The following is a 14797-nucleotide window of genomic DNA, read 5'->3' on the forward strand; positions in this document are numbered from 1 at the left end:
CAGGGGGAGGCCGCAACAATCCAGCCTGGACCTCCTCGCCCCTTCTCCCGAGGACCTCAGAGGACCTCAGAGCTCTCTCGTTAAAAGCCCTCAATGGCTCCTGTCACATGGCTTAGACATGACATAGAGGGTATCTGGGGCCCTTGGGTGAGCTAGGAAATGAGTCTGCAGTGTAGCACCCCTCGCTCTCAGACCCAAGCGCTGGATGCACCAAAGCAGGACAGCATGGCCTGTGGGTGCGTGCCCCGCTTCTTTGGTCGCAGCCGCTCCCCCCACTGCACCCACCCCTGGCTCCCATCCTCTGTCCACTAGCATGGTGGGGAAAGAGCGCACCAGGACAGTTGCGACAATGCAAACAACATCCATGTGCCCGGCCACTGGGACGCCCTACGGTCGTCATTTGCTCTGGAGGCGCCATTTCTGGGCTCGTGCCAATATTCAGAAAGGAGCTCTCTTTTTCCCAGGCACTACTGAGCCTGGAGCCTCCTGGGAAAGGCACCAAGGAGAAGGGGACTGAAGAGAAGGGCACTGAGGAGGAACCAAGGGCTGAGAGTGGAAAGAGTGCCTGATAGCTACAGCAAAACACCCAACCTCCACCAGGGGGCAGGAGCTGACCCATCCCCTGACCTAAGACACTAGAGGGGAGCAAGCAGAGCAATGGCCACAACCCAGCAGGCAACTTCTCCCAGTTTGTGGATTCTCAGTCCGCTGTCAACAGTACATGACAGCAATCAAAGGACACCCTAGCAGAGGTCTGCCTGGTGCTAGGCTCCTGTCAGTTAATGCCACGGCCTCACCTCCAGTCCGGGCAGCAAATAACCTCTTGTCTATTTCAACCTGCCTCAATGAAATCACTAATCCAGCTTGGTAGGCAAAGACCCCAGGCACACAGTTTTCATTTTTTTTTTTTAGCATAAGTAAACTAACTCCCATGTAGAAGGAAAATTGAAAACACCAACCAACACACACACACACACAAAAACCCTCTAAATTGTTTCTCCCATTCTGTACACAAACGTATTCAGAACTATCACTTTTCACTGGAAGGTGACTAGCTTACTCAAGACTGCTGATTTTACACTGAAAGTCCTGAGCAGCTCATGAGTGGGCCAAAGCCCCATCTACCTCCAGACTCATCCCCACAGCTACCAGCTCCCACCTCAACATGCCACAAACTCTGTGATGCCCTCCCACATCTGACTGTGCCACGTGGGGCCTCCTACCCATCCTAGAGGCCTCTGATCCAGAGAGCTCTCAGAGGAATGCCACAGAACCCCAGGTCTCCTGCTGTGCCAGCACATGACACATTGTAGTCACTGGCTCTCTGGCTGTATCCCCCAACCAGCCTGCAGATACCCTTAGGGAATGAGCTGTTCTGTACCCAAGATGTTTACTATCATGGCCAGATGACTCGTAGCATGACGCTGGGGTGACACTGGCTACACATGGCACCCTGAGATCTTTTAGCCCTGTGCCACAAATGGCCAGGCTCCTCAGGCTGGATTACAGGTGAATGCATCAGCTGATCCAGAGTAGGCAGCTCACTTCCCCAGACTTCAGGAATGAACCTGCGGAGTAACTACAGACCCCGCCATTCCTGGGTGCGCACTGGCTGGCCAGCAGGGGTGTTCCAAAGTGCTGAGACTCAGCTGACTGGAAAGTTCCCCACACTGGGCAAGTTTCATTCAGAGGCAATGTGACAAGTACCAGCTCTGGAATCAAGTCCTGCCTCTGACACTACTTAGCTGGTGTGTCACCTTCAGGCAAGTGACTTCAGCTTCCTGGACCTTCGTTTCCAACTTTATAAAATGGGAACAATAATGGACCCCACAATTTACAGACATGTGAAGACTAAAGGAAATCACACACTGATGCCCTTAGCAAGACAGACCAAAGCACCGACGACACAGTAAAGGAATTTAGAGGGCTGGAGATGGGCAGAGTTAGGTGAGAGGCTGCAGGTCAGGAATGCTGGCTCCAAGCCCACGCTCTGGACAACCCACCCTCGCCAGCCCAGGCCCTTCCACCCACTGGGTAAATTCCTGAAATCCTTCAGCCACTCCCTGCTGCTCCCCTGCCTCCCTGCTAACCTCCATCCTTGCCTCTTGCTTCATTTCTCAAAACCACCCTGCTCTCAACTCTTTGGCACCCACAAGCATGCTCGAAAGAACACAGCACTCCAACCCCCCAGCCCTCAGGTTAAAATGTGACCATCCATCCTTTCCACAGACCCAGTTTCCTTTCAATAGTTTCTCTACCCACCCCCAAACCCCTTCTTTAACTTCCCTTAGGAACTTGTGGTGTAGAGCCCGGCGCCGGTGGCTCACACCTGTCACCCTAGCTACTCAGGAGGCTGAGATCTGAGGATCACGGTTCAAAGCCAGCCCAGGCAGGAAAGTCAGTGAGACTCTTACCTTCAATAAAACACTCAGAAAACCGGAAGTGGCACTGTGGCTCAAGTGGTAGAGCGCTAGCCTTGAGCCTGAAGAGCTGAGGGACAGTGCCCAGGCCCAGAGGTCAAGCCCCATGACCAACTAACCAACAAACAAACAAACAAACTGTGGTGTTTCTTTTTATTTTCTTTCTCTGTCATACTGGAATTTGAACTAACATGGCCTTGTGCCAGCTAGGTGCATACTCTACCACCTGAGCCACACCTCCAGCCTGTTTCACTAGGTCTTGTCATCTTTAACTAGGACTAGGTTTGGACTGAAAACTACTTACCTATGCCTCCCTCATGACTGGGATTACAGATATAAACCACCATACCCAGCTTGTTTCTTGAGCTAGAGTCCCATTAACTTTTGTGTGTCTGGGCTGCCCTCAAACCAAGATCCTTCTGTCCCTGCCTCTCCCATAGCTGGGAATAAAGGTAGGAGCTACTGTACTGGGCCTGCCTGTTTCTTACTATCTAAAGCTTGCCTACTCCTCCCTTTGGCACCCCCGTACTCCCTGAACTTGATCCCTGAACTCACTCTCCCCAGAGGTTTCTATTTTCTATACTCTCCCATTTGCTTCCCCCCCCCCAACCTCTCCTTGACTCATTCATTCTTTTAAGTATCCACTGGGTTCATTCTGTGTGCTGGGCACAGTGCTCCATGCAGGGAACAGAACTGTGAGCCAAGCAGGCAGCTCTGCTCTCCTGGAAATATCCGTGCTGTAAGCGGTGGAGACAGAGGAAAAATAAAACAGGGCCAGGGAAGGTGGCGGGAAAGCCCATTAGAGAGAGTGGTCCAGGAAGGCCCCCCTGAACTAATGAACACAATCACCAAGAGACCTGGAGGCTCAGAGAGGTAGGATACTTCCTCCAAGGTCACACAGCCCTTAGGTAAGGAAGAGTCGATTTGAATGCAGCTCGGACTTCCAAACCAGTCTCTCCATCTCTGCCCTCCTGCTTCCCCAAGACTTTTGCCATCTGTCCTCCCCAGAGCTCTCCTGCTGATTGCTCTTTGCTTAGATTTCCACCAGAAAAGGCATCCTTCCTCGTAATGACTGCCCTTTGTGGAGCTTTCTGAACAGTCTCTCGTCCAGCCGACCCTCGCTGTAATCCCAGGAGGCACGCACTGGCTCTATTCATTTTACAACCGAAGGCACTCGAGCCTGAACTGCATATATCTAGATTCGAACGCAGACCCGTCTCGTTCTAAGATGGGGGGTCGGGGGGGGGGGGGAGATGACAGGCTTTGGCCCGTCAGCCCGTCCGGTCTAAGAACTAAGAGGCCTCCGGTGGCCTCGTCCACGGCCACAAACCGAAGCCGCCTCCGGTTACCTTTCCTCAGGTGGGAACCCCTACGTGTCCAAGGTCACACGGGCAGAAGCAACGGGGTCGGGCTCGAACCCTGGGCCCCACGGCCCTCGCCCGCATCCCCCTCGCCGGCGGCCCCGGCAGCGTCCGGGCCCCGAGCGGGGCGTCCCGGGCCCCGCGGCCCCCGCCCCGCGCCCCGCGCCCGCGCCCCGCACGCTCACTTGAGGTGGTCCAAGGAGTGGATGTTGCGGGAGGACTTGCCGTGGCCCCCGCCCACCCAGCTCCGCGAGCGGCCAAACATGTCGGCAGCCCGGGCCCGGCGCTCGCCTCACGGTCTCATGCCGGACCGGCCGAGTGGCCCAGCGCTCGCGGCGGGAGCCCTGGCGGCGGTGGCGGTGGCGGAGGCGCCGGCGCCGGCGCCGGCGGCGGAGGCGGAGGTGGTAGAGGAACCGCCAACCACCTTCCTCCCCGGCCCACAGCCCCGCACTGACATTCAGCCGGAACCGGCCGTTCCACTGACGCGCTTTACGGCCACCGCCACAAGGAATGCTGGGAAATGCAGTTTTCCCGAGAGGCCCTCCGCGGTAGGACTCTGTGGATGGACTACAAGTCCCAGCATGCCCAGCGCGACTTTGAGGGAAGAGGTGGGGCGAGAGGAGGAGAGGTGCAGCACCGCCTGAGGGGGCGGGCATGGGAGGACTGTGGGCGGAGCCTTGAGACTCCCAAAATAAGAAAGATCGCTCAGCCATTAACCAGCACCTAACTTTTGTGATAGGAATAAGAAGAAGGCCGAGTGTGATGTCTCACACCTGTCATCCTAGCTCCTCTGTTGGCTGCGACAAAAGGATTGTAAGTTTGAGCCCACTGTAGACAATTTAGTAAGACCCTATCTCAAAATGTAAAAATAGTTGCTAGAAGTATAGTACGGTGGCAAAAAACTTGCCTAGCATGCACTAGGTCCTGAGTTCAGTCCTTAATATTAAAAGGGGGAGGGAATAAGATGCATGGAGCATAATATTAAAGTATTAAGTTCTCACGACAGCCCTATGAAGTGGATACTATTTTTATCCCTGATTTATCATCCGGGAAACAATCACAGACACTTTGACTGCATAAGGTCAGGTGAGTAATGAGTGACAGAACTGGGGTTCAAGCCCAGGAATCCTTATTTTCATCCCCAGTAAACCAAACCTGCATTAAGCCACTGACAGCCTTCTTTGTCCTCAGACCTATTTCTTTTCCCACGTCCATGTAAAGATACAGATCAGAAAGGTCTGCAAGCCACACTCTACACAAGTTGAACATCGCATACTTTCTGAGGATTTCTCTGGTCTTCACCCAAAAACCTATGTCATATCCAAAACTGACACTAGGGGGAGAAGAAAGAAAGGGAGGGAGAGGAGAGGAGAAGGTGGGGAGGAAGAAGAGGGAGAGTGAATGAATGAATGAATGAGTGGTTCCAGAGAACTAGAAGCAAGCAGCACTATTTTCTCTATAATTTATCTAAAGGAGCAGAGTTAGAGAGTGGGGAGAAGGGCATTTTAGCCAGGCCCTGGTGGCTCACGCCTATAATTCTAGCTACTCAGAAGGCTAATATCTGAGGATCACAGTTCGAAAGGCAGCATAGGCAGGAAAGCCTTTGATACTCTTTATCACCAATTAACCAGCAAAAGGCTGAAAATGGAAGTACTAGAGTATCAGCCTTGAACAAAAAAAGCTAGTTCAAGCCCTAGTTCTGGCACCAATGTGTATGCGTGCGTGCGTGTGCATGTGTGCGTGCACACAATTTCTAGCTTCCAAAGAAATACAATCAGGCCCAGCAGCTTCCAGGGCCCAGTTTCCTCATCTGTTTTTGTTGTTGTTGTTGTTGTTTGGTTTTGGTTTTTTGGAGTCTGGTCGTGGGGCCTGAACTCTGGGCTTGGGCGCTGTCCCTCAGCTCTTCAACTCAAGGCTACCACTCTACCACTTGAGCCACAGTGCCACTTCCGGCTTTTTTTCTTTTTGCTTATGTGGTGCTGAGGAATCGAACCCAGGGCCTCATGCATGCAAGGCAAGCGCTCTACCACTGAGCCACCTTCCCAGCCCTCCTCCTCTGTTAAAAGAGGCAAAATAGACTATCACCTTGCCTGGTTCCAATTAAGGAATGCATGTTACACATCTACCTTAGTGTGTGTTTAGATGTAGCACATTAGGCAACAACAGCAGATTGTCAGTGAGCAGGACTTGTAGGTGGGACTGTGAACTACTTAGTTGTTTGTTTAACTACTGGCATCATCATTATCATTATCGTTATTAACATGGACTACAAAGCAAAATGAAATAATAAGCAACCTTACTGGCGGAAGAATTGACCTGTCCGGGCTCTCTTCACTTGGATCTTCTCAAACCCAGTAATGCAGAGTCCCCTCCAAGGGTGGTCCTCCTAACGAGCGGGAATTTGGAGAGGCAACTGATCTTCACCCCATGGAAACGAATTAAAAGTGATGTTTGGGAATGTTCCTGATTTTCGACGATTTTCAATCGAAAAATCTTATGAGTTCCAAAGAGTCGTGGTGCAAGCCTAGCAAAGTACACAGGAAGCCTTTTTGTATCTTTGTGATTCCATCCAACTTTGAATTGCATTCTGTGCTCCCTTCTCCCCCACCCCCACCCACACCCCCACCCCCCCTCCAATCTCGGGACTCGCAGAGCGAAACAGACGCAAATTGCGAACTCGGATCCCTTCCAGAAAAGCAACTCACAAACAGGAGCTCGCCCCCTGACGGCGCTATCCAATGAACGTAGATCAAGGCTGAACGCCCGCCCTCTGAGGGGCGGGGCTAGGAGGTACCCGCCCCCAGGACAGTTCTGTCCAATGAGCGCGGGAGTTGCGCGGGCCTATCAACACAGGCAGGAAACGGCGAGCCAATGAGCGCAGGCCCGCTGAGGAGGCGGTGCTCGGATACTAACCAGGAGGGCGGCGCGGCGGCAGCAGCTATGGGTGCTGGGCCTGCGGGGACACCGAGAGGGTTCGAGGGACCGCCGGGGCGGGCGGGAGGCCCGGCAGCCGGGACACGCTGAGTCGCGGTGGGAGCGGGGGAGGCCGCAGCGCGCAGGGGGAGCGGGACCGTCGCGGGGTCGCCTCGGAGGGTCGCACCCCACCTCCCAGCGAGTCGATCGGGGGGCCGTGCGGACCGCTCTGAGGGTGCACTGACCCCGTGCTGCGCGTTTTGCGGGGAGCAGGGTCACGGCGCGTCCGCCGAGGCCGCCGCGCGCCCCTGGAGGCCAGCCGGGGCCCGGCGCCACCTCGGTCGAGCCCCCGGGGCGCCTCCCCCGGATGGCCGCGCTGCCCCCGCGCCGGCCGCCCGGGCGCCGCCGCGGCTGAGGTCGCTGGGTTCGCCCGGCGGCCGCCGCCCTCGCCGCCCCCTGCATGCCCGGCGCCCGGATCGCAGCCCACCTGGACGCTCTGGGCCCCCTGGTCTCGCACGTGCAGCCCCCGCTGCCGTCCTCTATGTTCTACGTGGGCCTGTTCTTTGTCAACGTGCTGATCCTCTACTACGCCTTCCTCATGGAATACATCGTCCTCAACGTGGGCCTCGTCTTCCTGCCCGAGGACCTGGACCAGGCGCTCGTGGACCTCGGCGTGCTCTCCGACCCCGGCTCCGGCCTCTACGAGGCCGACTCGGAACTCGACGTCTTGGACGGGTACTTGGAGTAAGGGTCTTGACTGCTATCCACCCCCTCGTGCCCTCCACGACCTGCTACCCTCAGCCTGGACCTGCTGGCCTCATTATGCCGCTGCTTTTGGTTGGGGGCACCCTCTGGACTCGGATGGGACCCCAGGAGGAGGCCCTCCAAGGTCTGTAAGTGCCCCTTCGGGAGGAGGGTGGATTGGGGAGAGGGAGAGGACGTTGCCCCCAGGGCAGACACTCATCTGACTCCTAAGCCATCTCCTCCAGGTCTAATTTGAATGCCAGGAATGTCCATCTATGTTAGGCCTTCTGCTGGGGCTGGAAAGCTTCTCTCCTCAAAGGGGACAGCTGTTGAAGAGGGAAGACCTAGGGCCTAAATTACATTTGGGGGGTAGTCCTGAACTTTGCTCAATGTTTAGAGCAGAACTGTCAGCCTCCTTTCCCCCACCCCTCCATGCCCCTCCTCAGCCTGTCTTGATAATGAATGACCTTGGCTTTGGGGAGAGTCTCACTAGTCTTGAAAGGATAAACATTTGGGGATGGCAAAGGGGTAAGAAGCCAGGCACCCATCATCTTTGAAACATAGTTCCTGGGGGGGACTGGATGGGGAATTGAGGACAAGGGGCACAGGCCCGCGAGTCTTCTGCAAAGAAGCCTGCACTTCCTTGCATCTGCCGCTGATTTGGAGTCAGGTTTCAGGGTGGCCAGCGTCAGTTCTGCAGCTCAGATCTGCAGGAGCTGCCAGCTTTGCAAGCTGCCTTCCCAGAAGCAGGCTGGCGCTGGTGCCCAGGCTGGCTTTATCTGCAGGATCTGTAAGACCTTGGGGCTGTAGAGTCAGCAGGTGAAGACCACAGGACCATTGCACCGTGATGTTACAGTCCTGGCTCTGGGTTTCCTCTTGGAGCTTTGTGCCCAGCAAGTTAGAGGTAGGGCAATGAAAGTCCAGGAAGGAAGAAGACTGGCTAGAGCCACTGAACCAGGAAGAAGAGCACTTGGCTCCAATAAGAGAAAACGCATATGCCAGGCAGCGGTTGGGTCCATGGAGTGGTCTCGGGGTAGGTAGAACTCCTTGGCTGAAAGCCCAACAGCCCAATGAGGCTGGAGTTATGCCAGGCGTGGGGCCTGAGGAACAATGAGAGTGGGCAGGGGCCCCAGGCAGGAGTCTACACCTATCCTGGGCTGCCTATCTTTTGCTAATGTGCCCACAGTCAGAGGTGTTATAGTTCCTTCCGGTCCAGTAACCAGTACCATAGGCTGAATGGCTCAAACAACAGTTTCTTTCTCACAGATCCCATTCACAAGGAGTCTACCCCCTTCACCTGCCACTTCCAAAAGCTTCCTAGCATCATCTCATTGTGGGGATAGAGAATTTGGCATGAACACAAACCTCCACTCTGTGGCAGAGGCTGATGGAGGTTGGGCAAGACCTGCTGGTGGCTGTGTTGGGGGGCAAAGTACTCTCCTAAGACATCGTCTTTGGTTGAGCAGGGTCAAGTTCAAGGGAGGCCCCGGGCCAGCTGCTCTACATTCCTCTCCAGCCTATCTGCTGCCATCCAAGCCTTCAGTCCTCAATGAGCAAAGCAGGCAGCGTGGGCACCCTGGCCTAGGGAGAACGAGTAGAAGCCACAATCAGACACGCAAGAAAAGACCCGAGCTCCCCCTGTGCATTCCGTTTCCTCACACTGGAAACAGTACCCAGTGCCTGAGCTGTCTATCAGCTCAGTGAGGGTCAAAGAAGGCCTTTCAAAGGGATGACGCATCCAGGCTGATCGCAGGAACTAGACACGAAGATCCGGAGAAAAGCAGTCCAGGCAAAGGGAGCTATTGGGTGCCAAGAACTAGAGCTGGAGAGTTGGCTTGTCCACAACCCCAAGGAGGCCAGTGTGGTCCCGGGAGGGGGCGGTGTTGGGCAGCAGGGAGCCACACCAGGCAGGAGATGAGCAGTGGGAGCCAGTGGAAGGCTGGAGGAAGGGGAGGCCTCGATCCACATTTGCAAAGACTTTGGCAGAATGCACCAAAGGGGCAAGTGTTTCATCAGGAAGCCAGCGAGGAGGCCATTAAGCTGTCCAGCCAGAAGTGGCAGAGGCCAGCTCAGTGAAGATGGCAAACATGGGCAGGCTGAGGACACCTATCGAGGCCACCTCCCTTCCAAATCCATATACCACCCTGCTTCTAGATCCTTTGACGGTTACTCAGTCACTCAATAAACACTGGTCCTGCTACTGAACTGTGTGCTAGGTCCCTTGTGGTCCTGACAAGAACCTACCTCCAAGCCAAGCATCTGACTTTCAGGCAGCGTCTTGTGAGGAACGTCTTATTTTATCCTCTCCGCATATCAACAGAAATACGTCCGCTTCCAAATGGAAACACTGGCATACGCGCAACCAAACACCAAAGCCCAAAAGCTTTGACATCTTTTACAGCAAATGCTATTTGAGCACAAACGCCAGGAAGTGTTTCTTCGGTTACCCTTGACAAGCTTTCTGTGTGACAGGGCCTGGCCCCAGGAAGTGGGTAGGCTATGTGAAATACCCCACTTAGGCCTAGGAAACACACTCCTCCACCCCCAAATCCAAGCAAGGAGGAGGCCCAGGAAGCCCTGACCTAGGTAGGGGTACAGGACTAGGCAGCTAGCCCCAGGAAAACCACGTAAGGAAGATATGGAGATGGTTGGATGGAACCTGGCCTCCACGCCCCTCTCCATAGGCAGTGATCAAATCTCGCTCTCTCTTACTCATTCTCACCGGACTCATGCACTGCACACAAAAGACAGGAAGCGCTGGCAAAGGGCAAGGGACTTGCCAGGCAGTGGAGTAAAGAGGTCAAGTTGAAAGGGGCCTTCACTTTTGCTCCGTCTCTCTCTTGAGTGTATGGCCTATAAAATTCAGCCCTTAAGCATTGACTGGATGCCTACTTAGGGCACTTATAGGGTGGTGAAGAGCCAGCGCCCTAGCTTCAGACTTCCTGGGTTCAGATCTCAGGCCTCGCTATGACTGGCTGCACTGTTCAACCTCCTTTTTCAGTTTCCTCTTCAATAAACAGATCGTGAATATCTGCCCTGGGAGAAGATGGCTCTTCACCTAACTGCTGTTGTTAATGGTCAAGTGTGTGCGCATAAGCACTTGGAGAAGTGTAAACGTGCTCAACACACTATGTATCTGCACCCCTCCATGAGCAAAAAGCCTAGCCCCCTCTCCCCAGCATAGGGAGGTGTAAGTGTGCACTTCCCTTGGGCAGACTTCGCCGCTACCTTCCTGCCCTAGGAGCCTTGAGATCTTTCCCTCCACCCAGAGCTCTGGCAGAGCTCACCTTATGCCAGACATGATTCATCTGTACTTTTTTTTTTTTTTTTTTGAGTTTTGGGATTTTATTTTTCCTCTGAGACCAGGACTGGAACTTGGTAGCTGACGCTTTTGTCTTATTGGCTGGCACTCTACCATCTGAGCCATGCCTTCATCCCTCTAATAAACTTTTTTGTTGTTGTTGGTCGTGGAGCCTGAACTTGGGTCTGGGTGCTGTCCCTCAGCTCTGCAGCTCAAGGCTAGTGCTCTACCACTTGAGCCACAGCGCCACTTCTGGCTTTTTCTGCTTATGTGGTGCTGAGGAATCGAACCCAGGGCCTCATGCATGCAAGGCAAGCACTCTACCACTGAGTCACCGTCCCAGTCCCTAAACTTTTTTTTACCGGTCATAGGGCTTGAACTTGGCCTAGGTGTTTTCCTTGAGCTTTTATTTATTTATTTTTGCTCAAGGCTAGTGCTCCACCACATTGAACACAGCCTCACTTCCAGTTTTCTGGCAGTTAACTAGAGATAAGAACCTCATGGACTCTCTTGCCCAAGGCTGGCTAAGCTACTCAGTTCTCAGCCTTCTGAGTAGCCAGGATTACAGGCATGAGCCACCAGTGCCTGGCTTCTTACAAATTTTTACTTTGGAATAATTCCACGTTTATAGAATAGTGTCAAGAAGAACGCCAACAATTCCTGTACACCCCTCACCTGCATCTTCCCGCTGGGTTCTTGGTGTGAGTACATTCACGGGTATCTGTTAATGCATGTAGACATGTGCACGACTATATTTCTAAACCACTTGAAAGTGAGCTGCATACCTTATGCCCCTATTTTCCTGAATATTCCAGTCTTTTTCTATAGAACAAATACTTTTATATATACCTTATATTATTTGTATTATATATTACATATTTATATAACACGTATATACCACGGTGCACTAATGCAGTCCTGGGATTGTCTGGTCTACATCTTTGTCCAGACTGTGACATCTGTTCTACTACTGTCCCTTAGCAGTGAAAGGGGGGTGAGGTAGGTGCAGGGCCTGCCCTAGACCGCCCTGGGCATTCACTGGGGGCTTTCCTCAGGCTGGAACAGCTGGGAGCCATCAGCATGCTGGCATTGCCTGCCTGGCATCTGGTAGCTGCCTCGGCTGGGTTTGGCAGGGATTTGTCCTCTGGGTTAGATTCAGGGGATGCTGTCTTGCCAGGAAGATGACAAGAGAGAATGTCACCCCAGGGGCCTCTCCATCAACACTGTGACCCAAGCATGGGAACTTGGATCCCTCAGCCAAGGTGGTGGCTGGTTGTCACTCCATTGTCAAGCTATGGTTTTCCCTATTATAGTTTATGTTGCATTGTGCTAGTTTTAGTGCTGCATTAGCTTTAAAAAAAAACTTTAGAATGTGATTTATTTGTTTATTTTACTTATTTTGTAGTCGTGCTGGGGATCCAACCCAGAGCCTGGAACATGCTAAGCTGTGCTCGGCCACTGAGCCTGTGGGTTTATCTTAGAACCATCTTCACTTGGCACAGATAAGAAGGAATGTCTCTGGGCCCTGGTGGTTCACGCCTGTCATCCTAGCTAATAAAAGGCAGAGATCTGAGGACTGTGGTTCAAAGCCAGCCTGGGCAAACAAGTCCAATTCATCAGCAAAAAGCCATAAACAGAGCTGGGACTCAAGTGGTAGAGCATCAACCTCCAGTACAAAAGCCAAGCAAGAGTGAGAGGTCCTAAGGTCAAGCCCCAGTACTGGTGCACACACACACACACACACACACACACACACACACACACACACACACACACACACACACACACACACACACACACACACACACACACACACACACACACACACACACACACACACACACACAGAGCTGTGTGTTACCCAGCCTGAAACTTTCTCCTTGAGGTAACCAATCATGACCATGAACCCCAAAGATATAACTAGAAGGCTTTACTGTGAATCCCCAAGCAGCCTTGCAGGACGTGTGTATGATACCTAGGGCCAGCTCCTCACACCTCCGCAATTGCTGCTTAGAGCTTTGTAGTCACACATTTGGATTTCAATTCCAGCTCCACCAAGGTTGGATAAGTGGCTTTACCCCAAGCCTCGGTTTCCTTCTCTTTAAGACAGTACCATTACCTACCAAGGGCCTGTGCCAGTTCCATGGGTTGCTGACTGATGTAAATAAATGCCATGGCCGGTGTTTGTAGGTTGTCTGATCGGGTGCTGGGTTCTAGCCCCAAAGCTTATCCCTGGCCTGTGGCTCCCTTGCTCTGCCGGTTGCTGGCACCCAGGAGTCCAGGGAGATGTGAGGTCACTGGTACCAGGTGAGTCCCAAGATGCCGGTGTCCAGCTGTCACCCCAGCCCTAAGGGCAGAACTTCATTCCCCAGATTCCTTCCTGGCAGGAGGCATGGCTGGGTGGTGAAAAATAATTGCTGCTCCCACACTTCCATGGCTTCCCCTTGAGCATCACCTGGTGATGCTGGCTGGGGTGGGGCCCAGGGGATCCATTAGCTGGGGAGGGAAACTGAGGCTTGGGGCCTCCACACACCCCGCTGTGAGGTGGCTTCCCGGGCCTCCCCCCTCTGGAGCTTCTGCTCTGGGAGGCAGCCTGGCCTTCCTGCTTTCCTCCTTTTATAGCTAGGGCAGCCGACCCAGAACAGGGTGCAAGACCTGCACCATGTTCTTAGCACTGCGTGGTACTTGGCTTTATTCATGGTCATGACAAGGGGGAAAAGTGTCTTGATTTAAAATACTGCGCAAGCATCCCTAATCTGAATGGCTGAAACGCTTCAACCCCCTCTCCCCAAATTTTTTCCCTCTTGGCACTAGTGGAGATTAAAGCCAGGGCTTCCCACTTGCCAGACAAGTGCTCTGTCACTTGAGTCACGCCCCCAGCGTTTCTGGTTTTTCCGATGGTGCCTCATGCTTTTGTCTAGGCTGGCCTGGGCTGTCCGCCCACCTACTTTCACCTGCCAAGTAGCTGAGGTTATGAGCATGACTACCATAGCTGGCCCCAAAGCCCCAAGCTTTTTGAATGCCTACACGATGATGCAGGTAGAAAATAGGGCTTCCACACCTGACCCCACGTGCCAAGTTCAGTCAAAATCCACATGTGATAAAAGTACTTCAGAGCAAGTCATGGAAGCCTGGGACTACAATCCTACCTACTCAGGAGGCAGAGATTGAATCATAGTCCAAGTCCAGTGAAGACCCCATCTCAACCAGTAAGCTAGATACAATGCGCATGCACGCTGTCTTTCCAAGTCTGCAGGATTGCCTGGCTCAAATGTAAATGCGAGACCTGATCTGAAAAGTAATGGCAGCAATAAAAGGGGGTGGAGGCATGGCTCAGCATACAGTGACTGTCTACTCCTGAGTTCAAACCCAGTCCAAAAAAACCCCACCACCTTCTGTGGCTGAAGCCCAGTGCCACCCAGGCAGCCGTGGGCAGCGGGGTGGAGCTGGACTGAGATGCCCCGTTGCTGGCCAGTGCTTCCGTTGGTGACCCCTCCTTTGTCTTCTTGGCAGGCCTGCTTCCCCGGAAGCTTTGTGCCAACCCAGCAGCTCCTATCCTGAACCACGAGGGGGATGGAGAGTTGGGACCACGTGCCAAGGCGAGGAAGGCCACGGGCATCCGGAGACTGCACCCTGCACCGGGCTCGTGACTTCCTGCTGGTGTGATGTTTACAGGAACGCAGCCAGTTTGCCTGTTCTGCATTTCAGCCCCTTGCCCGTGTCCCCGTGGGAGCAGACACCTCCTGCTGTGGGCCCCTGGACGTAGTGATGGACCGAAGGGGGGAGTTGCAGAGAACCCCATGGGAACGGCGCAGGGGGGAGGGGAGCTGCAGCTCCAGGGGAAGTGGACTTGGCCGTTCAAGTGCTTGTTCTTCCTTAGCTTGGTAGGGTTGGGAACCCAGGCTGCGAATGCTGCCGATGTATATTGGCCAGAAATATATTTTTGAAAATGTGAGTCACATCAATACTTGACTTCGATCAACCTGTTAAAGCAATACTTAGGAGGCTGACTTGTTTCCATTAAAAACGTATGCAACTGGCTTTTGGTTTTTCTTTGA

General features: G+C 53.5%; 2 protein-coding genes across 9 annotated transcripts in view; one reads left to right on the forward strand and one right to left on the reverse strand.

Moving 5' to 3' along the window:
- Clec16a (C-type lectin domain containing 16A) overlaps positions 1-4249 on the reverse strand; it is a 144042-nt gene extending 139793 nt beyond the window's left edge. For all 6 annotated transcript variants that reach the window (XM_070003485.1, XM_070003483.1, XM_070003484.1 and 3 more), the window contains exon 1: positions 3967-4249. In XM_070003485.1, coding sequence (XP_069859586.1) covers positions 3967-4046 — 80 coding nt within the window. In that variant the 5' untranslated portion in view covers positions 4047-4249. The remainder of the gene's footprint in view (positions 1-3966) is intronic.
- A 2426-nt stretch (positions 4250-6675) lies between these two features.
- Positions 6676-14779, forward strand: Dexi (Dexi homolog). Of its 3 annotated transcripts, none has more exons than XM_070003488.1 (2): positions 6676-7583; positions 14253-14779. In XM_070003488.1, exon 1 carries the CDS (start codon positions 7155-7157, stop codon positions 7440-7442), a length of 288 nt encoding a protein of 95 aa, XP_069859589.1. In that variant the 5' UTR covers positions 6676-7154; the 3' UTR covers positions 7443-7583; positions 14253-14779. The 3 variants fall into 3 exon arrangements, 2 of the variants coding, with proteins under 2 accessions (XP_069859589.1, XP_069859590.1); XM_070003489.1 differs by lacking the exon at positions 14253-14779 and adding an exon at positions 8905-10898; XR_011368022.1 differs by lacking the exon at positions 14253-14779 and adding an exon at positions 8705-10898 and having other exon boundaries at positions 7442-7583.
- The last annotated feature ends 18 nt before the right edge of the window (positions 14780-14797 follow it).

The sequence above is a fragment of the Dipodomys merriami genome, unplaced genomic scaffold (genome assembly GCF_024711535.1).
Source record: "Dipodomys merriami isolate MVZ:Mamm:240054 unplaced genomic scaffold, mDipMer1.0.p SCAF_60, whole genome shotgun sequence".
In the NCBI taxonomy this organism is placed as follows: Eukaryota; Metazoa; Chordata; class Mammalia; order Rodentia; family Heteromyidae; genus Dipodomys; species Dipodomys merriami.